The 22,155-nt window shown below is 34.9% G+C and overlaps 2 protein-coding genes across 2 annotated transcripts; one reads left to right on the forward strand and one right to left on the reverse strand.

The window, feature by feature from the left end:
- Window positions 1–1,067: 1,067 nt before the first annotated feature.
- On the forward strand, window positions 1,068–4,465 carry LOC113282603 (proteasome subunit alpha type-2). Its single transcript, XM_026531649.1, has 11 exons — window positions 1,068–1,216; window positions 1,309–1,385; window positions 1,752–1,816; window positions 1,920–1,966; window positions 2,464–2,539; window positions 2,732–2,799; window positions 3,263–3,332; window positions 3,564–3,649; window positions 3,740–3,802; window positions 3,927–3,992; window positions 4,084–4,465. The coding sequence occupies exons 1-11, from the start codon at window positions 1,176–1,178 to the stop codon at window positions 4,130–4,132; spliced, it is 708 nt and encodes a 235-aa protein (XP_026387434.1). The 5' UTR covers window positions 1,068–1,175; the 3' UTR covers window positions 4,133–4,465.
- A 45-nt stretch (window positions 4,466–4,510) lies between these two features.
- On the reverse strand, window positions 4,511–7,205 carry LOC113282602. The gene is made up of 3 exons (XM_026531648.1): window positions 6,497–7,205; window positions 5,237–5,801; window positions 4,511–5,127 (listed from the first exon to the last, which is right to left on the reverse strand). The coding sequence occupies exons 1-3, from the start codon at window positions 7,007–7,009 to the stop codon at window positions 4,778–4,780; spliced, it is 1,428 nt and encodes a 475-aa protein (XP_026387433.1). The 5' UTR covers window positions 7,010–7,205; the 3' UTR covers window positions 4,511–4,777.
- Between the last annotated feature and the right edge of the window lie 14,950 nt (window positions 7,206–22,155).

Genomic DNA, 22,155 nt, shown 5'->3' on the forward strand with positions numbered 1-22,155 from the left:
CACACATGTTTCTAAATTGTCATGTTGCCACTTCTATATGGCAGGAAATCATTGGCCCTGCCCATACTCATTTTGATAACACAACAATCTGCATGGATTGGCTGAACTCCTGGTATCTGCCTAGGGATGCCAATAATAACTGCAGTTTGTATGCTACTACATGCTAGTTCATATGGAAGGCTAAGCGTGATCTGGTTTTCAGTCATATCCAGCCAAATGCCAAACAAACCTCCAACTGCATCAGGCAACACTTATGCAATCATAACAGAATCCGTAAATTACTAAGCCATATTTTGAATACTTTCTCTCTAACCCCTGTAGAGAATGATTCAACTGGAGAACACAACATTGCTCCATACTCCCTGAACAATTACCTTAGAGGGGAATTTGGCATAATCATAAAGATATGCACCCTCCAAGATCCTGAGAGCTTAACTTATTATTCTTCTCTAACTATCTTAGATTTTACAGGAAATCCCATTGGAACAAAAGCCCAGGACACTCTGGAGCTTGGGGAGCAACAAGAGGAGCAGACTTAGCTTTTACATGGGCCAAAGAAATGCAACACACCAATGTGGGAATACAAGTTGAATCCATGGAAATCCTAGTCCGTTTTAAGTTACTATATCACAAGGCTGTCAAAGGAAGATTTCACCTGAACTTTCACGAAAACATGAGCTATGAAGAAGAAGAAAATACCACCAGAATCAACCCAATTACTTTTATCTTAGTTAGTTTCAAAGTTATCCATAGACTTCAAAATTTGGATACTTTTAATATTGCACTAGCTTGTAAGAACAATGTTGACAGGACTAGTGGCAGTAGCCTTGCTAACTATTTGTACCAGCCTTGGGCTTTTTTCGGCCTAAGTTTTTCTACAAAAAAATAAATAAAAAAAAATCACCCAAACTTTACTCAAAAGAACAACTTCTAATTGGATGACGACACACCGAAAAAGTTATAACGGGCACCCACTATTTACGTGTGGGTGCCTTAATTTGAAAATACGTCCCAGTATATTACGGTTCCCACTTCTTAGACCTTCGCTGGGTTCTAAGGTAGTTAGTTGTTTTGGTTGTCTCTGTTTTCTTGGGAGAGAGGATTCTACTTCTTTATAAAGCTTCAACTTTTTTCATCGTTCTAACTGAAACTCAACACATCTCTGTAGAATCGCCATGGGAGACAGTCAATATTCATTCTCTCTTACTACATTCAGGTATAATAATATAATTAAACTAGCCAAACTCCCTCTACATTGTTGATTTTTCTGGATTTTAATCATTTTTTTATTATTGGTTTCTTCAACAGTCCATCAGGAAAGCTTGTTCAGATTGAATATGCATTAATGGCAGTTGGATCTGGTCAGACTTCTCTGGGTATTAAAGGTAGTATTTTTTCCCCCAAATTCTCATTATTTTTCTTACACTGTATATTTTCATGGAACTTGACCTAATTTGAGATTTTTTCAATTTTTTTTTTTTTTGTAATAAATTAAATCCATTGAGTTTGATTTTAGTCAAGTGTTGTCGTGCTTGATTTCGGGAATGAGTTCCTAGTGGAAACACAAATTGGCACTTTTTATTATTGCAATGTCTTGGAAATTAGGGTTAAATTTGTTTACTTTAATTCATAATGTCCACTTGTAGAACTGTGCATATAGAGAAGATTAATTATTTGTACATTGTTTATAGGGATCCCTTTCTTAAAACTTAAAAGTAGTCAAATAATTTATTTTTTGGTTCTGGGTGCAGCTGCTAATGGTGTTGTAATTGCGACTGAAAAGAAGTTACCATCAATCTTAGTTGACGAAACCTCTGTGAGTTGTACTTATTTATTATATTTATTTTCTTGGTATGCTACTAGGATGATTTACGATATATTTGTGTCTATTGGTGATTGTGTAATTTAATTTGTTACAGGTTCAGAAGATTCAATCCTTAACGAATAATATTGGAGTTGTATACAGGTTGGTTTCTTCGTTAATTTTTGATGCATCCTAGTTTTGGTGATACGTCTGATATTTAGCTGGATTTGTTGTATGTGCTTACCGTACGTGCTTGTTGAGTTAGCTTGTAATAAGTAGTGCACGTCCAAACTATGTTGTAAACAGTGTCATTCAATTCAAACAAGTAATAGTAGAAATTTTCCAGTATGTGATTGAAATCATGCTCCTTTCCTTGAGTATTTCACCTGAATATAGATTGATGCCTTTGGTGCATCAGTGTGTTCCTTTTCCTGCTTCACTGGGAAATGCACTACTGTATAAACAGTCCCTGGTTAATTGGTAGTTATTGGATCTTTTCGTAATAAGAGTGTCATACATCTGGTAGTTTTAGCAATCAAAAACAATAATTAACGTTACATATTTGCCTATGTATCTCATCTTGTTTTGCTAGTTTTCTTTTGTTTTCTGTTTATTGTATTCTTTTCTCTTGAAGATTACTTATGGATTTTCACTTGCAGTGGCATGGGCCCTGATTCTCGAGTTTTGGTTAGAAAAAGTAGGAAACAGGCCCAGACATATTACAGATTATACAAAGTAAGTCTTACTCCGTGATTCTTTTTATCGAATTCGTGCGATCTATTTTTTTTTACCATGAGTTCCTTTTCTTAATTTATTTATAATGTATAGTCTTCATTAGCAGCTACCACAAAAGAGCTGGTAATAAGAGGTTCATTTTAGATATATGTGGCGGTATGATCTGACTGTAATTTTCCAATGTGATTGTAGGAAACCATCCCTGTCACGCAGCTTGTCAGAGAAACTGCAGCAGTTATGCAGGAGTTCACTCAATCTGGGTAACTATCTCTATATTTTTAGCTCAGGCATGTGGATAGTGAAGTCTTGTTATTATTAATTAACCACAAGTAATATTACCCTGGAATGACATTTTAGTGAGTAAAAACTATACCATTTGATTGATACATAGCCACGCTATTCACTTAGAAGAAAAGAACAACTTCTGTCTGGTTGGACAGTTTCAGCAGATGTATAATATGCTTTTTTACCTACAAGAATCATGTCATATACGAAAATTTGACCGAGTATTTATATAATTATACTTTAGTTAACAAGGAACTTAACAAGTAAGACCACGTTGCAGGCCTTCGAAACATGGCAATAAACTTGTAATAGTTGCTTGAAGGAACATAGACTATTCCCAGAAGGGCTGTGAGTTTTCGTTAATTGGATTGGATCAGATATACATTTGCCTGCAGAGTTTGAGTACCCTGCATAATGTCCATTTTCTTTTCTTGGCAGTGGGGTGAGGCCTTTCGGTGTTTCTTTGTTGGTGGCTGGCTTTGATGATAATGGTCCTCAATTGTATCAGGTACTTAATTTTCTTGCTTTCTTTGTTCTTCAGCTTTCTTATGTATTTCTATATTCGATTCTCATTTGCTATTAGTATGTCTTATTTGGCTCGATGTATTTCCAAACCATTTATGGTAGGGTACTAGTAATTTCCATAACTCTATGGTATTAAGTACTGCAGTGCAATGCTGCTCGGCTTTTACAGTTTGTGTATTTTCTCACAAGCATCTACTTTTCCATTTGGTATCAGGTGGACCCATCAGGTTCCTACTTCTCATGGAAGGCTTCGGCAATGGGTAAAAATGTGTCGAATGCAAAGACATTTCTTGAGAAGAGGTACTAAATTTTTGCCCTTTTCTGATTCTTTGATCAGTTCGATGTTGCATTACTGTAGCAAGATTTATTGAAATCCTGTATTTACTGTAGGTACACTGAAGATATGGAGCTTGATGATGCTATCCACACAGCTATTTTGACGCTGAAGGAAGGGTAACTTTTTATTCCTGCTCTCTGACATTTACTAAACGAAAAATAAACAACTTATAGTTGCCTAAATCTGCCTCCCCTTCCTGTTAAAGTGTTTTTCACTGTATCGTTCTGCTTTCAAATGTAGTTTTGAAGGGCAAATTTCTAGCAAAAACATTGAGATCGGGATAATTGGTGCAGACAGAATTTTCAGGCAAGTTATTTTTACTTGGGTTATCAGACTGAAAGATACTATCAAGAAATACCATGATACTGATAGTTGATTACCATCTTCACTTTTCCAGAGTACTTACCCCAGCTGAAATTGATGATTTCTTGGCGGAAGTGGAGTAATAGCTGGTTTCAAACCATGTTCAAGTATATGCTTGTTTTGACTGAGATTGGGGATTAATCAGTTCCATTACACAGATATTATTGCTTCGAGGTACCATTTCTTTGTTTCCAGATTAAGAACAAATTTCTGAAAGAAAGAATATTGGATCGATGGAGAGACAAGTGGTCGGGTTCGAATTTTTTCTTCAAATCATGTACCAACAATCTCTCTTTCTGTTGTTAAACTATCGAAACTTCTTATGCCATTTTGTGATTAACTTTCAACTTACTCTTAGCTGGTATAAAATTGTCTCGCATTGCTAGCCTAGAATACAAGCACTCCATATTAGCTTTGTATGCTTTGCGCAACAAACCGTGATTAGCTTAAGTTAATTTCTATACACTTTAATCTGAATTATAGTTGGAAGCTGAAATTCTGACATATCACACATGAAACAAGTACACTTATTACTCTTAGTAATACTCCTAACTCATCTTATTATTAAAGAACAAGTACTTATTATTACATTGATACAATAATATGTTATTTTACAATGACATAAATGAACCACATTGTCTACATTACATATCTTGTATAGTCCTATCCTAACTCTAGATGAAAACTATTATGATGATTGAACTCTATATCTGCGTACCCATTTGTGTTCATTCTTTCGTAAGGAGGAGAATGTTGTTGCGAGATGATCGACACCATTGATCGTAAGATCTTTGGAGATTAGGCCAGTCTGAACTGGAATTGGTATAGTCCTGTAACCAATTGGTTAGTATTATCTCTTGATCGGATGCAGGTAACGTCGATATCACTTGATCGATCACTCTTTCCGTCTCTGCCTTCTCGATTCCTGTGAGTACTGGGTAAGACAACCCACCATTGGCATAGCATAACAGAGGTATCCACAGAAGTAGTAGTCTGTATTTCACTTCCCTTGGTGCCTCTACCAGCAACGACTCCTTATGATGACCTGCTCCTCTAGCTAGCTCTCCAAGCAAGATAACTGCAATCCAATCCATCAATTAGCTACGCGTCGCATTCATTCATAGATTTGAACGTGCTAATAGCCTAATACAATCAATAGTAAGTTTTAAGCGTATTAAGAGACTCACTTGTAATCTTAACAATGAGGCTTTGTACCCTATGATGCGAGGAGAAAGACAGCGAGGCTAGCCCTGACGCTAAACTCCATTGGCCCAATGCTTCATCTACTGCACCACAAGCCCGAAGCTTGTTTGTAATCCAAAGCAGTTCCTGAGCTAATTTCTCAGCTGCCAAGATCCGCTCCTCCTCATCATAATATCCACCTCCGGGTGTGACCGGCTTCTTTACCTTTTTAGACGTAAAGCTGTCGAGCAAAACCCCTCCTAATCCAAACGGTGTGAAACTATTGAGACAAAAGCGAAGCCCCGATTCCATATACGACCCTAATGGCAGTGAACGGAAAAGTCCAGTTCCCGTGTCATGGTCCATAACATTGGCTTGATTGTTGTCTTGTAGTGACCTGTACAACATGTTATAGGTACGCGAGAAGGCGTATGAGAGTGCCATGCGGTTCACCTCCTGCAGTGCTGCGTGTCCTTCTCTTACGTTCTCATCGACGATTCTGTCAGCCATTGATACTGCAAATTGATACTTCCTTGATGTTGCTGGTATCTCGTTCATCAAGGTAAAAATCTGTTTGTAAAATGTCAAAATTATAAGGTCAGACACTGAATAGTATTATCAAGCGGTTGTGGCATCCAGGACTGGTCGACCGGGGAAAAAAGAAATTAAAAATTAAAAAAAAAGATACTATAGGAAGCCAGATTACGATTTTTAAAATATTTTTTTTTTGGGAAGATTCTGCAAAAGAATATGCATGGATAGCCTCTGCGAGACGGTTAATAAATCGGGGCAACTCTCTTTTGCCATCGTGTTTGCCAATACCTGTCTCGGTCCTGTTTTACGGTGTATGGTCAAGACTCAAGATGGTTGCAGTCTGTTGGGCAATTCCAATTCCTAGTCCTAGCTCTAAAATTCAGTTCAGAATTTTGCAATTGTTGCGGCCAAGATGTAAGAGAGATCATGTTTTCTTTCCACTTTCTCGGCCGACGTTGAAGCCTGCTAGATTCATGAAATCCGGCAAACTCACGTTTTACGTGCAACCTCAGGTGGACCCCACCACTATACGTGTCACACATGCAACAGATGCGACCATAATCTGAACAAAAGTGCCGGAATGTAATTTGGCTATCCAAACCTGACGGATAAGGTCGGTGATAAGCCAAGCCGGCCAAGACACCGATTTTGGTTTGGTCTCTACCGACTTTGATATCTAAATTTTGATGATTTTTTCTTTACAAATGAACGGATCAAAACTGGATACTTACATGAGAGAGCGCTCTACCGATTGATTTAGATGATGAAGATCCTCCTCCTCGCTGATCACTAATATCAATACTTTCATCATAATAATAGTTATTACCACCACTACCGCCATATCCTTGATGCAGTACCAAATCCATTGAAGGTGAAGTAGAAGAAGAGGATAACGGATCACCTCCATAAAAAGAAGTTGAGTGATGATCATGAGATGATGCAAGTCCAATGGATGATGCAAGTCCATCAAGAAGAGGAGAAGGAACAAACGAAAGAGGAACATAATCCATCAAAACTCTTAACACCCATAGAGTAAACCATATCAATAACATTCCAGCATAACGAAAATGATCAGTCAGTTTCCATGACATAGGGTTTGGTGATGATGAGGACTGAACAAATGAGTTTAGAGTTCTTGCAGCTGTGTTGACGGTAGACATGAAGAGGTAATTCAAGATTGATGAAGGTGAGAATGATGATGATGGTGGTTTCTTAATTATACTGGTTTTGAAGTTTTGCTTCATTTTTCTATTCTGCCCTTAATCTAGGGTTTTATTTCTGTTGCTGGCTTTTGTTTTGGTTTGTTGGTGATGATGAAAAGGTGGCAAGAGTTACCAGTACTTTTATGATTTTGGTCAGTTACTTGGGGATGGTTCATGGCTTTATAGACGTACAAACTTCAGAGGTTGAGGGGAAGAAAGGAGGTTTAAGGACTTTGGATTTTAGGATAATTACCAACTTATATCATGGACATATATGTTTCTCTTTATCATTAAAAGAAACAAATGGCTTCACCAAAAGAGGATTCTCAGATGGGACAAAACTTAGTATTACCTCATTCTTCTTTGTTATTAAGAAAAGTAAGAAAAGTCCTTGTAAATTACTTAAGCTAGAAGTAGTGCAATATAAATTGTAGATTCAGATTCATTATATACAAAGGAATCGAAAATATTTTAGATATCAACATTTGAAACGGAAAAAGCATACAGGAAAGAAACTAGCCATGGATCCTCCGAAATCAATAATAGACTCTTCTTATTTAAATCACCAAAGTTTTGAGTTATCCTTAAAACTTAATATTTCTTTTGGAAAAAACCTTCAAACTTAGTTAAGGATGATGAATTAAATTCCTCACGGTTGCACTTGCTTCTAAAACATGTATTTTTCTTTGATGTAGTTTTATGTGGATAGTTAATAATTATTTTTTTAGTTTTTCCCATCATCTCAGGCTGAAGACACTTAAAGGTTTCAACATCACTATGCATGTTAAACAAAATTTAGAAAAATACGTCCTCTGAAATTTTTCTTATATAACTTTTTTCTATAAAAGTTTGTGATTTAGGGGAAGAGGTTTAGTGAAAAAATTGGAAAAGTGTGACCGTGAATGAAAAAAGAACAAGAAAAGATTGAAACACTATAGATGCATTGCATGAGACTTTGAGAGACTATAATGTTTTAGTCCCTTGACACAGTCATGATTTAGGAACTATCTACCGCATGAGATTTTAATGTACTCCAAACTATGGGCAGAGTTATTCCTAGTTAAATCATTATCTTTTTTCTTTTCATGTGTCAAAATCATCCCAATTAAACTTATAAAGCCAAACATGACCGTCAGGTTTTTTTTTTTTTTCTAAATCATCCCTTCAAACTTATAAAGGGAAAATTACAAATCGATCAAAAAAAAGATCCGGTTACAAAACATAACCATTCTCTTTATAAAAAAAACCAACAAACAAAACAAAAGTTAAAAAGTAAAAAGTTACAAATCCGGGTACTTAAAAGGGAAAAATATGCAGTGTGTGTTTGTTAACAGCGAAGTGGAAGGAAAGATTAAGATGTACGAACAAGAAAGGCTGGGGAAGAAAAAGGTTCAAGGATTTCGAATTTTAGGATAGTAACCGACTTATATGATGGACATGCATGTGTTTCTCTTTTATCATTAAAAGAAACAAATGGCTTTGCCGCCAATGGGGATTCTCAAATGGATAAAACCAATTATCACCTCACTTTTGTTATTGCTCAGAAAATTGAGAAAATGTCATCCTACAAGAAGTACTAGTGCAAATGAGGCATACAAAAACTCTAAAGATTCACCAAATTTGAGGTGCATGTATCAAATATGCTCGAGACTTAACACCTTTTTCATGTCACAACTTGAAACTTTGAATTATACTTTCATCCGTCTCACTGAAATGGTCACTTGTCGCCTTCTAGTTAAAATTGGCCGAGGAACTACACCATGGGGAACAAATCCTCCTTCAGCAAGTTAATACTCCTTTGGTGTGTTTCTGTAAATTGTGTACACTTCTGTGCAGTTTTACCTAAATGCTAACCATTAATTTTCCGGTTTTCGCCACCATCTATGAATGCCAAACATGATTAGGAGTGCAAACTCACGGTAAGATGCATCTTTTGTAGTTTATCTTATATAATTTTTTAACAAGTCTTGATTTATGGGAAGATGGTTGTGAAAATATTAAAATATTAGTAAAATGTGACGATAAATGAAACAAAGAATAAGAAAGAAAAGATAGAAACATGAAAAATTCATTTGTTCAAAATTGCATGAGATTTTGAGAGACACCAAAATGGATTTATTCAAAGTTGATGTACACCAAATTATGCCTAAACTTACAAGTCCGATCATTATCTCTTTTTCTATGTTGAATATCTCGAGTTAAAGTTGTAAGCTAAACATGACTGTGAGGGGCATGTATATAAAGTTTATATTCAGATAGTGTAAAAAAATGAAAGTAAAGAAAATTGTTTGACAAAACATACTTGGGTGTTGTGAGTTTTGAAAAGATTTTAAGTAACCAAATGTGTATTCACTGAAGAAGAAGAAGCAGATTTTGCATGACCATTTATTAACATGACAGCTAATGACCCCCTCAAGTTTAAGTTTGCGAGCTAACTTTAATCTTGGATGCCACAAATTTGAAATGAGATCACAAGCCCTTAGTGTATATGTATGCAAGTTGATAGTAGGATGCAACACGTCGAATAGAAAAGAGCCCTTAGCTGATTGGCTCTCAAATGAAATGAAAATCCACATCAACATGCATTTTTCATTTGAGAGTGAGAACATGGAAATGGCACTAACATTATCACACCAGAGCAATGGAGAACGTGGGAAAGATGTGTAGGTCTCATAAGAGACTAGTGACCCATATAAGTCATGTAGTACGATGAGCAACAGACCTATAATCTACCTCATTAGATGGTTTTCCATGTAGTTCTAACTAAATGTTGGTCACTGAATTTTCAGTTCTCCCCACCATTTCTTTGTTTGTTTTGATCGGGTTCTTCCCGCCGTCTCAAGCACAGAACATTCAAGATTTTACACATTTATACATGTTAGATAGAATAAGGAATTCAAAGGCATAGAATGTTGGAGTTTTCGTGTATAATTGTAAAAAATTCTTACAAATACTCGTATCTCCTCTTTGTCTTAAAAATTATGCAAATTCAAACTAAGTCATCTTATTTTGTTCTTTGGAACGACCAAAAAACAAAACCCATCAATAAGTATCAACAAAATATAATACGTATTGAAGGCCACGTAACATTTCCGATATTAAATCTTTACACTGATAGGTTCATCAAGTGATCTCATGGTTTTCATGTTTCTTTCCACTGCGAATGTCGAGCTCAAACCCCAGTAGTAGCTTAAAAATATTAAATGAGGGAATCTAGAAGTAATCTAGGGACTACTGTTCAATGCCATAAAAGAAAGAGAAAAAACTTAAGAGTTCTTGCAGTTGTGTTGACATTAGACATGAAGAGTAATTCAAAATTGATGAAGGTGAGAATGATGATGATGGTGGTTTCTTAATTGTTGGATATCTTCTCCTTTAATATGCGACTGATGTTGATGCCAGATACGAAAACCAAGAATAAGAAAAGAAACCAGAGAGATTAGAAGACTAGAACCTATGTATAGATCGAGTCGAGTATTAGATACTCTGTCCTTAAAGACGAAATTCGCCCCACTCCGGTGCTAATGTGTTCTTACTTGCGAAACGTCTCCCAGGATACAACGATCTTTCTTCCTCGAGTAGAAACACTCCAAACTCAAGGCCAAACTTAGTGTTTATCTCTCAATACTAAACAATAATGAATGCAAGTGAAAATCAGATTTTTGGTATGTGCTTTTCTTATCTTTGGAAAGAAACATGAATGGGGTTTATATACTTGATAGGTGACTCTTAGGAGAGTCATGTCTTTTGGGAGAGTCATGTCTCTTCGTGGAGAGTCACATCTCTTGGAAAGAGTCTCTTCACAATTTGGTGTAACCAACTTATCCTAAATTCTATTCAATTTTTCCAATATTAACAATGCTGGTTTTGAAGTTTCGATTCATTTTTCTAGCCTGCCCTTAATCTAGGGTTATATTTCTGTTGTTGCCTTTTGTTTAGGTTTGTTGGTGATGATGAAAAGGTGGCAAGAGTTACTAGTACTTTTATGATTTTAGTCAGTTACTTAAGAGATGGATGGTTCATGACTATATAGATGTATGAACTACAGAAGTTGAGGGGAAGAAAGGAGGTTTAAGGATTTTGGATTTTAGGATAATTACCAAACTTATATCATGGACAGGTATGTTTCTCTTTATCATTAAAAGAAACAAATGGCTTCACCAAAGGAGAATTCTCAAATGGGACAAAACTAAAGGCTAGTTTGGTATTGTTGTGAATTTTAGAAAAGTGCTTTTCTGTTGTGCTGTGCTGTGGAAATAAATTGGCATGACGTTTGGTAAACTATAAATTAAACAGCAGTGTGTAATTAACAAACTGTAAATTCGGTTTGGTAAACTGGCATTTGAAAGTGCTGGTGACGTAGTTAATGACGAAAATAGACATATTTCAAAAATTAGTTATAAATAGAATTTTATTATAATAAGTTATATTTCTAATTTTAATATATTTTAATGTATTTAATAAAATGTAAGTAATATTTATCTTATTATTTTATTTAATTATTTTTATTATTTAATAAAAAAATTATGATTATGGTTTGCTTAGAAAATATTATTTATTTTAATATTGATTAAATATTTTATTATTTTAAATAATAATTTTTAATTATGATTATATTTATTATTTTATATAAAAAATGAAAAAAATAGTAAAATAAAATAAAAGTTAGAAATATAATGTTAAATGTACAATGTTTGAGGGTAAAACTTGTCTTTATAATAAATTAACAAGGTTACAATAGAGAATCAATTAAATTGAATTATGTAGGTCTACAACTTCCGCTTTTCCAGCTTTTAAAAGCTAGTGCTGAGTAGTTTTTAAAAGCAGGCCTAAAATGAAAGTACTTCTCTCTAAAAGCACTTTGAAAAAAATTTACCAAACGCAATTTTTGGCAAAAGTTTGTTATAAGTTTATTACAAAGTGCTTTTGGTTGAAAAAAAGCAATCCCAAACGGGGCTTAAGTATTACCTCTTTCTATTTTACTAAGAAATTCGAGAAAAGTCAAACTAGAAGTAGTGCAATATCAATCTTTCAACAATTCTAAGTTTACACTGTTTTATTTTGAGACTTGTCCTGCAAGGAGATCATGGGTAGTTTAGGTAGTCATTTTATCATTGGGATAAATTCCAGGCAAAATGAATCCGTCACTTTCTCTATCTGGAAATTTTTTGGAATTTCTGGGATATAAAGTATCTCCGTAAATATTAGATAACGAATTTTGAAAGCAAAATGGTATGCTTATTTAAAACCCTTTACAGAAAAGGAAAAGTAGATACTCATGTAAAAATATACTCATGCAAATCTTGTCAAACATTAAAATCCAATGATAAATCAATACAAGATCCTTTTTACAGAAATTATCGAATTTTTTAGTTCTCGACTTAGAATTTGGTTGAGGAAGATGAATAGAATTCTTATCTTTTCGACTTTACTTCCAAAACATACATTTCTCTTTGGTTTCCATCGATATTTGATAATTATTTTTTTAGTTTTTCCCATCATCTCAAATTGAAAACACTAAAGATTTGAACATTATACATGTTAAAAATTAGAAATATAATAACATAGAAAAATAATTTCTCCGTAATACTTTTTATATAATTTTTAAACAGTTATGATTTAGGAGAACAGGTTTTGTGAAAAAATTGAAATAATATGACCATGAATGAAGAAGGAACAAGAAAAGACTGAAGCATGAAAAGTATATTATATGAGACTCTGAGAGACTATAACGTGTAGACTCATGAAAAGTATATTATATGAGACTCATGATTTAGGAGCTATCTAACACATAATATTTTAAATTACTCTAAATTATGTGTAGACTTACTACTAGTCCGACTATTTTTTTTTTATGTCTAACCATCCCAAATTAAACTTTTCACTCAAAGATGACCGCCAGGTGTCCATATTCAGGTGTTTTAAATGTTTTGTGTGTGTGGGGTGGGGGGGTGGGGGTGGGGGAGGCCAGGATGTGGTCGGGCCGCATACTTAAACTATGCGCCCCCCTTTTTTTTTTTTCTAACACGTATATAAACTTAAAACCTGCCCCCTCTAAATCCCCGCAAAACATTCCCCTTCTGAGAAAAAATAGGAAGTTAATTAAAAAAAGTTAGTTAAATACTTTTGTAATAAAAATGTTTTTCACTTTATTTTATACTTTATATACGTGACAAAAAAAGAAAAGGGGCCCCATACTTTGAGTATGCGGCCCGACCACATCGTAGCCGCCCCGAGGGGGGGGGGGGGGTTGTGTCCAAATATGGTCCGGTTATGGAAAAGTGTATAACGAGTGTTCGGTTTGGAAAATATGTTATGTGAACAATAGGCAAATTGATGTTCATTAAAACACTTAAGAATTTAATCACGATGCACACACATAAGTGTTTAATTGATCAATGAAGTCTTAGAAGTGTTTAAGAGAGTCATAACAATCCTAAACATATATTTAAAAAATAAGTCTTCGAGCATCTACTAAATCTACTGGGACCGTTGGTGAAACGGTTCGTGAACCGTAAGGCTTGTTGACGAGTCAGGGTGTTACGGTTCGTGAACCAGGTTCACCAAACCTACAAGACTCCCGAACTCAGATGGGATACAATTCGTGAACTGGGTTCCCAACTGCTACCCTTTTAATACCAACACAAAAATTCAGATTTCCATGATTCGTGAACCGGGTTCATGAACTAGTCCCAACTGAACTTACGTTTGCGAACTGGTTCGCCAACCTACCCTGTATTTATGAAACTCGATCAGATATCTATGGTTTGCGAAGTGGTTTTCCAACCTACCCTATCATAAGTTCATGATTGTCTCTCTTATAATGTTTGAAACATTCTCAAATGATAAAATAACTTATATGGGCGATTTCCAATTGATCCAAAAATTAATTCTCAAACAATAACTTGTTTCGAACTAATATTGTTAAGGACCGTTAAACATCTTTCCTAGAATAATATTTCGATATTTTTAACAAGATAAGCTTGACTAAATTTTTTCTTTGTAAATCTACTAGAAGTCAGACGACATAGTCTCAACAGATAGAATGGTAAAATAATGAGTAAAATAGAATGGTTTCAATCTTCACATACGTAGAAGTTCTCCAAATGTCTTCACCGATCTTCAGTCTTCGAGGGTGATGTCTGATACTCAACTACTAAATTCTAACCTAGCCTGATACTTGACTTAGCAGACTAGAAATCAAGATATAGTTTTGATCATCAAACATTAACAACAAGCTTGAGATAAGAAAACTTGTGGGTTATAGCGAGCAGTGCTCTAACAATTCTTCTGCATCTGTCCTAGATAAACATCCTCCCCTTTTCTTTCACTCCATTTAGATAAAGTATTATTTTCCAAACAAACATGTGTCAGTACCTCATACAACCAAATGTATGAATTCCATTTATTTATTTTCATAAAAATGAGGAACACGGTATACAAAGGCAATTCATGTCGGTATCATTGTAGTACAATGGTAAAGTTACTAGGTGATAATACTAGTGAACTGAGTTCGAAATTTGTCAGCACCAAATTCTTTACCGATCCAAAAAAAAACAACACAATTTGGATTTATTATTGTACTCATACCGAAATTTGAATGGAAAATATCATACTATTGAAAATACGTTACAAATAAGAGAAAAAAAGAGCTTCATACTGAAAAATATATTTAAAGCTTGTCAACAACAAAATTGCCAAAAATTCAGTTAAAGGGAATATTCTTCTCTAATATCTTTTACATTGCCGAAGTGAGAGATATCAATTTGAAGTTGGTTGAGGATGCTATGGGAACGTATTCTTCCATTCATCATTGCTTCTGAAACTTGTAGTTCTCTTTCTTCCATCTCTTTCCCAAACATTTAATTTTATTTTTTTCCAGTTCTCCCCACCATCTCAAGTGCGAACGAGATCTGAACATTATACATGTATGTAGTACAAAACTAGGATCTGAAGGCATAAATTAACATATCATCCCGAGTTTCACTTATATAGGCACTATAATCTTCTTAAAGTCATGATTTAGGGGCTGAAGGTTTGTGACCACTAATGAAAAAAGAAGGAGAACGGATAGATACATGACTCAAAATTGCATGAGACTTTGATGAGAAACACTAATGTGTTTCTACTTTCAAGGTCTAAGATGGGGTGGTCAAAATAAAAAGACACTCCTCAAGTTTAAATGTAGAGCAGGCTCTCACAACTTCAATCCCCTTGTTTGAGAGAAAATTTTGAACCAGAAAAGAAAGGAAAAGAAAGGAAATATTAGTCCTTGGTTTGAACGAGTAAAATTTAAGAAATTGCGGTAGCTTAGTTTTAGCAAGAAATCGTGCTGGAATGCTTGCTTTGGTCAAACAAGTGTAAGCATGGTGTAAATATAACCCAAACTTCACAATAAATGGGGAGGGGGGGGGGATGTTTCCAAATATGGTCCGGTTATGGAAAAGTATATAATGAGTGTTCGGTTTGGTAAATATGCCATGTGAACAAAAGGAAAATTGATGTTCATTTACACTTAAGAATTTAATCATGATGCACACACATAAGTGTTTAATTGAACAATGAAGTCTTAGAAGTGTTTAAGAGAGTCATAACAATCCTAAACATATATTTAAAAAATAAGTCTTCGAGCATCTGCTAAACCTATTGGGACCGTTGGTGAAACGGTTCGTGAACTGTAAGGTTTGTTTACGAGTCAGGGTGCTACGGTTCGTGAACCAAGTTCACCAAACCTACAAGACTCCCGAACTCAGATGGGATATAGTTTGTGAACTGGGTTCCCAACTGCTACCCTTTTAATACCAACACAAAAAATCAGATTTCCACGATTCGTGAACCGGGTTCATGAACTAGTCCCAACTGAACTTACGTTTGCGAACCGGTTCGCCAACCTATCCTGTATTTATGAAACTCGATCAAATATCTATGGTTTGCGAAGTGGTTTTCCAATCTACCCTATCATAATTTCATGAATGTCTCTCTTATAATGTTTGAAACATTCTCAAATGATAAATCACTTATATGGGAGATTTCCAATTGATCCAAAAATTAATTCTCAAACAATAACTTGTTTCGAACTAATATTGTAAAGGACCGTTAAACATCTTTCCTAGAATTTTATTTCGAGATTTTTAACAAGATAAGCTTGACTAAATTTTTTCTTTGTAAATCTACTAGAATTCAGACGACATAGTCTCAACAGATAGAATGGTAAAATAATGAGTAAAATATAATGGTTTCAATCTTCACATACCCAGAAGTTCTCCAAATGTCTTCATCGATCTTCAGTCTTCGAGGGTGATGTCTGATACTCAACTACCAAATTCTAACCTAGCCTAATACTTGACTTAGTAGACTAGAAATCAAGATATAGTTTTGATCATAAAACGTTAACAACAAGCTTGAGATAACAAAACTTGTGGGTTCTAGCGAGCAGTGCTCTAACAATTCTTCGGCATCTGTCCTAGATAAACATCCTCCCCTTTTCTTTCACTCCATTTAGATAAAGTGTTATTTTCCAAACAAACATGTGTCAGTAGCTCATACAACCAAATGGATGAATTCCATTTATTTATGTTCATAAAAATGAGGAACACGGTATACAAAGGCAATTCATGTTGGTATCATTGTAGTACAATGGTAAAGTTACTAGGTGATAATATTAGTGAACTGAGTTCGAAATTTGTCAGCACCAAATTCTTTACCGATCAAAAAAAAAAACACAATTTTGATTTATTACTTTACTCATACCGAAATTTGAATGGAAAATGTCATACTATTGAAAATACGCTACAAACAAGAGAAAAAAGAGCTTCATACTGAAAAATATATTTAAAGCTTGTCAACAACAAAATAGCCAAAAATTCAGTCAAAGGGAATATTCTTCTCTAATATCTTTTACATTGCCGAAGTGAGAGATATCAATTTGAAGTTGGTTGAGGATGAACTATGGGAACGTATTCTTCCATTCATCATTGCTTCTGAAACTTGTAGTTCTCTTTCTTCCATCTCTTTCCCAAACATTTAATCTTATTTTTTTCCAGTTCTCCCCACCATCTCAAGTGCGAACGAGATCTGAACATTATACATGTATGTAGTACAAAACTAGGATCTGAAGGCATAAATTAACATATCATCCCGAGTTTCACTTATATAGATACTATAATATTCTTAAAGTGATGATTTAGGGGCTGAAGGTTTGTGACCACTAATGAAAAAAGAAGGAGAACGGATAGATATATGACTCAAAATTGCATGAGACTTTGATGAGAAACACTAATGTGTTTCTACTTTCAAGGTCTAAGATGGGGTGGTCAAAATAAAAAGACTCTCCTCAAGTTTAAATGTAGAGCTGGCTCTCACAACTTCAATCCCCTTGTTTGAGAGAAAATTTTGAACCCGAAAAGAAAGGAAAAAAAAGTAACGATTAGTCCTTGGTTTGAACGAGTAAAATGTAAGAAATTGCGGTAGCTTAGCTTTAGCAAGAAATCGTGTTGAAATGCTTGCTTTGGTCAAACAAGTGTAAGCATGGTGTAAATATAACCCAAAATTCACAATAAATGGGGGGGGGGGATGTGTCCAAATATGGTCCGGTTATGGAAAAGTGTATAATGAGTGTTCGTTTTGGTAAATATGCCATGTGAACAATAGGAAAATTGATGTTCATTTACACTTAATAATTTAATCATGATGCACACACATAAGTGTTTAATTGATCAATGAAGTCTTAGAAGTGTTTAAGAGAGTCATAACAATCCTAAACATATATTTAAAAATTAAGTCTTCGAGCATCTGCTAAACCCATTGGGACCGTTGGTGAAACGGTTCGTGAACAGTAAGGCTTGTTTACGAGTCAGGGTGCTATGGTTCGTGAACCAAATTCACCAAACCTACAAGACTCCCGAACTCAGATGGGATATAGTTCGTGAACTGGTTTCCCAACTGCTACCCTTTTAATACCAACACAAAAATTCAGATTTCCACGATTCGTGAACCGGGTTCATGAATTAGTCCCAACTGAACTTACGTTTGCGAACCGGTTCGCCAATCTACCCTGTATTTATGAAACTCGATCAAATATCTATGGTTTGCGAAGTGGTTTGCCAATCTACCCTATCATAAGTTCATGAATGTCTCTCTTATAATGTTTGAAACATTCTCAAATGATAAAATCACTTATATGGGCGATTTCCAATTGATCCAAAAATTAATTCTCAAATAATAACTTGTTTCGAACTAATATTGTTAAGGACCGTTAAACATCTTTCCTAGAATTATATTTCGAGATTTTTAACAAGATAAGCTTGATTAAATTTTTTCTTTGTAAATCTACTAGAAGTCAGACGACATAGTCTCAACAGATAGAATGGTAAAATAATGAGTAAAATATAATGGTTTCAATCTTCACATACGCAGAAGTTCTCCAAATGTCTTCATCGATCTTCAGTCTTCGAGGGAGATGTCTGATACTCAACTACAAAATTCTAACCTAGCCTGATACTTGACTTAGTAGACTAGAAATCAAGATATAGTTTTGATCATCAAACATTAACAACAAGCTTGAGATAAGAAAACTTGTGGGTTATAGCGAGCAGTGCTCTAACAATTCTTCGGCATCTGTCCTAGATAAACATCCTCCCCTTTTCTTTCACTCCATTTAAATAAAGTGTTATTTTCCAAACAAACATGTGTCAGTAGCTCATACAACCAAATGGATGAATTCCATTTATTTATTTTCATAAAAATGAGGAACACGGTATACAAAGGAAATTCATGTCGGTATCATTGTAATACATTGGTAAAGTTACTAGGTGATAATACTAGTGAACTGAGTTCGAAATTTGTCAGCACCAAATTCTTTACCGATCCAAAAAAAAACACAATTTTGATTTATTACTGTACTCATACCAAAATTTGAATGGAAAATGTCATACTATTGAAAATACGCTACAAATAAGAGAAAAAAAGATCTTCATACTGAAAAATATATTTAAAGCTTGTCAACAACAAAATTTCCAAAAATTCAGTTAAAGGGAATATTCTTCTCTAATATCTTTTACATTGCCGAAGTGAGAGATATCAATTTGAAGTTGGTTGAGGATGAACTATGGGAACGTATTTTTCCATTCATCATTGCTTCTAAAACTTGTAGTTCTCTTTCTTCCATCTCTTTCCCAAACATTTAATCTTATTTTTTTCCAGTTCTCCCCACCATCTCAAGTGCGAACGAGATCTGAACATTATACATGTATGTAGTACAAAACTAGGATCTGAAGGCATAAATTAACATATCATCCCGAGTTTCACTTATATAGGCACTATAATCTTCTTAAAGTCATGATTTAGGGGCTGAAGGTTTGTGACCACTAATGAAAAAAGAAGGAGAACGGATAGATACATGACTCAAAATTGCATGAGACTTTGATGAGAAACACTAATGTGTTTCTACTTTCAAGGTCTAACATGGGGTGGTCAAAATAAAAAGACTCTCCTCAAGTTCAAATGTAGAGCAGGCTCTCACAACTTCAATCCCCTTGTTTGAGAGAAAATTTTGAACCTGAAAAGAAAGGAAAAGAAAGGAAAGATTAGTCCTTGGTTTGAACGAGTAAAATGTAAGAAATTGCGGTAGCTTAGTTTTAGCAAGAAATCGTGCTGAAATGTTTGCTTTGGTCAAACAAGTGTAAGCATGGCGTAAATATAACCCAAAATTCACAATAAATGGGGGGGGGGGGGGGGGGAGGGTGTGTCCAAATATGGTCCGTTTATGGAAAAGTGTATAATGAGTGTTCGGTTTGGTAAATATGCCATGTGAACAATAGGCAAATTGATGTTCATTTACACTTAAGAATTTAATCATGATGCACACACATAAGTGTTTAATTGATCAATGAAGTTTTAGAAGTGTTTAAGAGAGTCATAACAATCCTAAACATATATTTAAAAAATAAGTCTTCGAGCATCTGCTAAACCTATTGGGACCGTTGGTGAAACGGTTTGTGAACCGTAAGGCTTGTTTACGAGTCAGGGTGCTACGGTTCGTGAACCAAGTTCACCAAACCTACAAGACTCCCGAACTCAGATGGGATATAGTTCGTGAACTGGGTTCCCAACTGCTACCCTTTTAATACCAACACAAAAAATCAGATTTCCACGATTCGTGAACCGGGTTCATGAACTAGTCCCAACTAAACTTACGTTTGCGAACCGGTTCGCCAACCTATCCTGTATTTATGAAACTCGATCAAATATCTATGGTTTGCGAAGTGGTTTGCCAATCTACCCTATCATAAGTTCATGAATGTCTCTCTTATAATGTTTGAAACATTCTCAAATGATAAAATCTCTTATTTGGGCGATTTGTAATTGATCCAAAAATTAATTCTCAAACAATAACTTGTTTCGAACTATTATTGTTAAGGACCGTTGAACATCTTTGCTAGAATTATATTTCGAGATTTTTAACAAGATAAGCTTGACTAAATTTTTTTCTTTGTAAATCTACTAGAAGTCAGACGACATAGTCTCAACAGATAGAATGGTAAAATAATGAATAAAATATAATGGTTTCAATCTTTACATACGCATAAGTTCTCCAAATGTCTTCACCGATCTTCAGTCTTCAAGGGTGATGTCTGATACTCAACTACCAAATTCTAACCTAGCATGATACTTGACTTAGTAGACTAAAAATCAAGATATAGTTTTGATCATCAAACATTAACAACAAGCTTGAGATAGAAAAACTTGTGGGTTCAACAGAGCAGTGCTCTAACAATTCTTTTGCATCTGTGCTAGATAAACATCCTCTCCTTTTCTTTCTCTCCATTTTGATAAAGTGTTATTTTCCAAACAAACATGTGTCAGTACCTCATACAACAAAATAGATGAATTCCATTTATTTATTTTCCTAAAAAATGAGGAACACGGTATACAAAGGCAATTCATGTCGATATCATTGTAGTGCAATGGTAAAGTTACTAGGTGATAATACTAGTGAACTGAGTTCGAAATTTGTCAGCAAGAGGTTATTGCCATCTGAAAAGGTGATAATACCACAAGGCTTGTTCACGAGTCAGGGTGCTACGGTTCGTGAACCAGGTTTTCCAACCCTACAAGACTCCCGAACTCAAATGGATACGGTTCGTGAATAAGGTTCCCCACTGCTACCCTTTTAATACCAACACAAAATTTCAGGTCGCCACGATTCGTGAACCGGGTTCGTGAACTGTCCCAAATGAACTTACGTTTGCGAACTAGTTCGTGAACTTTCCCAGTATTTATGAAACTCAGATATTTATGCTTTGCGAAGTGGTTTGCCAACTTACCCTATCATAAGTTCATGAAATTCTCTCTTATGATGTTTGAAGCATTCCCAAATGATAAAATCACTTATATGGGCGATATCCAATTGATCAACAAATTAATTATTGTTAAGGACCGTTGAACATCTTTGCTAGAATCATATTTCGAGATTTTTAACAAGATAAGATTGACTCGAAATTTCTTCTTTGTAAATCTACTAGAAGTCATACGACATAGCCTCAACAAATATAATGGTAAGATAATGAGTAAAATAGAATGGTTTCAGTCTTCACATACCTGATACGGAAGTTCTCCAAATTTCTTTGTCGATCTTCAGTGTTTGAGGGTGATGTCTGATACTCAACTACCAAATTCTAACCTAGTCCGACACTTGACTTGGTAGACCAGAAATCAAGATATAGTTTTGATCATCTAGCATTGACAACAAGCTTGAGATAAAAAAACTTGTGGGTTCAACCGAATATTGCTCTAATAATTCTTCTACATCTGTACTAGATAAACATCCTCCCCTTTTCTTTCAGTCCATTTAGATAAAGTGTTATTTTCCAAACAAACCTGTGTCAGTGCCTCATACCACCAAATGGTCATCTCCGATTGTAAATCCAACCAAGCTCCAAATCCATTTCTTCCCCTTTATGTTATTTTCACCGTCTTAGTTGATCCAAAAGTCTGTATCTCAATCTTGAAAGTTTTCCTCTCCAGTTGAAACATCTTGCTAGGTGATTTTAAATTCACCGCGTATTCATTAGATCTGAGATCTCCATGAGAATAACCACTTCTATCACTTCTATAAGTCATCCTTATTTATAAACTCTTCCACCCGCATCTTCTGCATCTGATTTGCACAGTTAACCTTAATTATCCTT

Source organism: Papaver somniferum, chromosome 5 (assembly GCF_003573695.1).
Source record: "Papaver somniferum cultivar HN1 chromosome 5, ASM357369v1, whole genome shotgun sequence".
In the NCBI taxonomy this organism is placed as follows: domain Eukaryota; kingdom Viridiplantae; phylum Streptophyta; class Magnoliopsida; order Ranunculales; family Papaveraceae; genus Papaver; species Papaver somniferum.

Bases quoted from the DNA above. Each gene is read 5' to 3' on its own strand.
- LOC113282603 (XM_026531649.1), top strand. From the start codon at position 1,176: ATGGGAGACAGTCAATATTCATTCTCTCTTACTACATTCAG. The intron at 2,540-2,731 runs GTAAGTCTTACT...ATGTGATTGTAG, and splicing joins CATATTACAGATTATACAAA to GAAACCATCCCTGTCACGCA. The intron at 3,650-3,739 runs GTACTAAATTTT...TATTTACTGTAG, and splicing joins AAGACATTTCTTGAGAAGAG to GTACACTGAAGATATGGAGC.
- LOC113282602 (XM_026531648.1), bottom strand. From the start codon at position 7,009: ATGAAGCAAAACTTCAAAACCAGTATAATTAAGAAACCACCATCATCA. The intron at 5,802-6,496 runs GTAAGTATCCAG...TTTTACAAACAG, and splicing joins TCGGTAGAGCGCTCTCTCAT to ATTTTTACCTTGATGAACGA. The intron at 5,128-5,236 runs GTGAGTCTCTTA...ATTGGATTGCAG, and splicing joins CCTCATTGTTAAGATTACAA to TTATCTTGCTTGGAGAGCTA.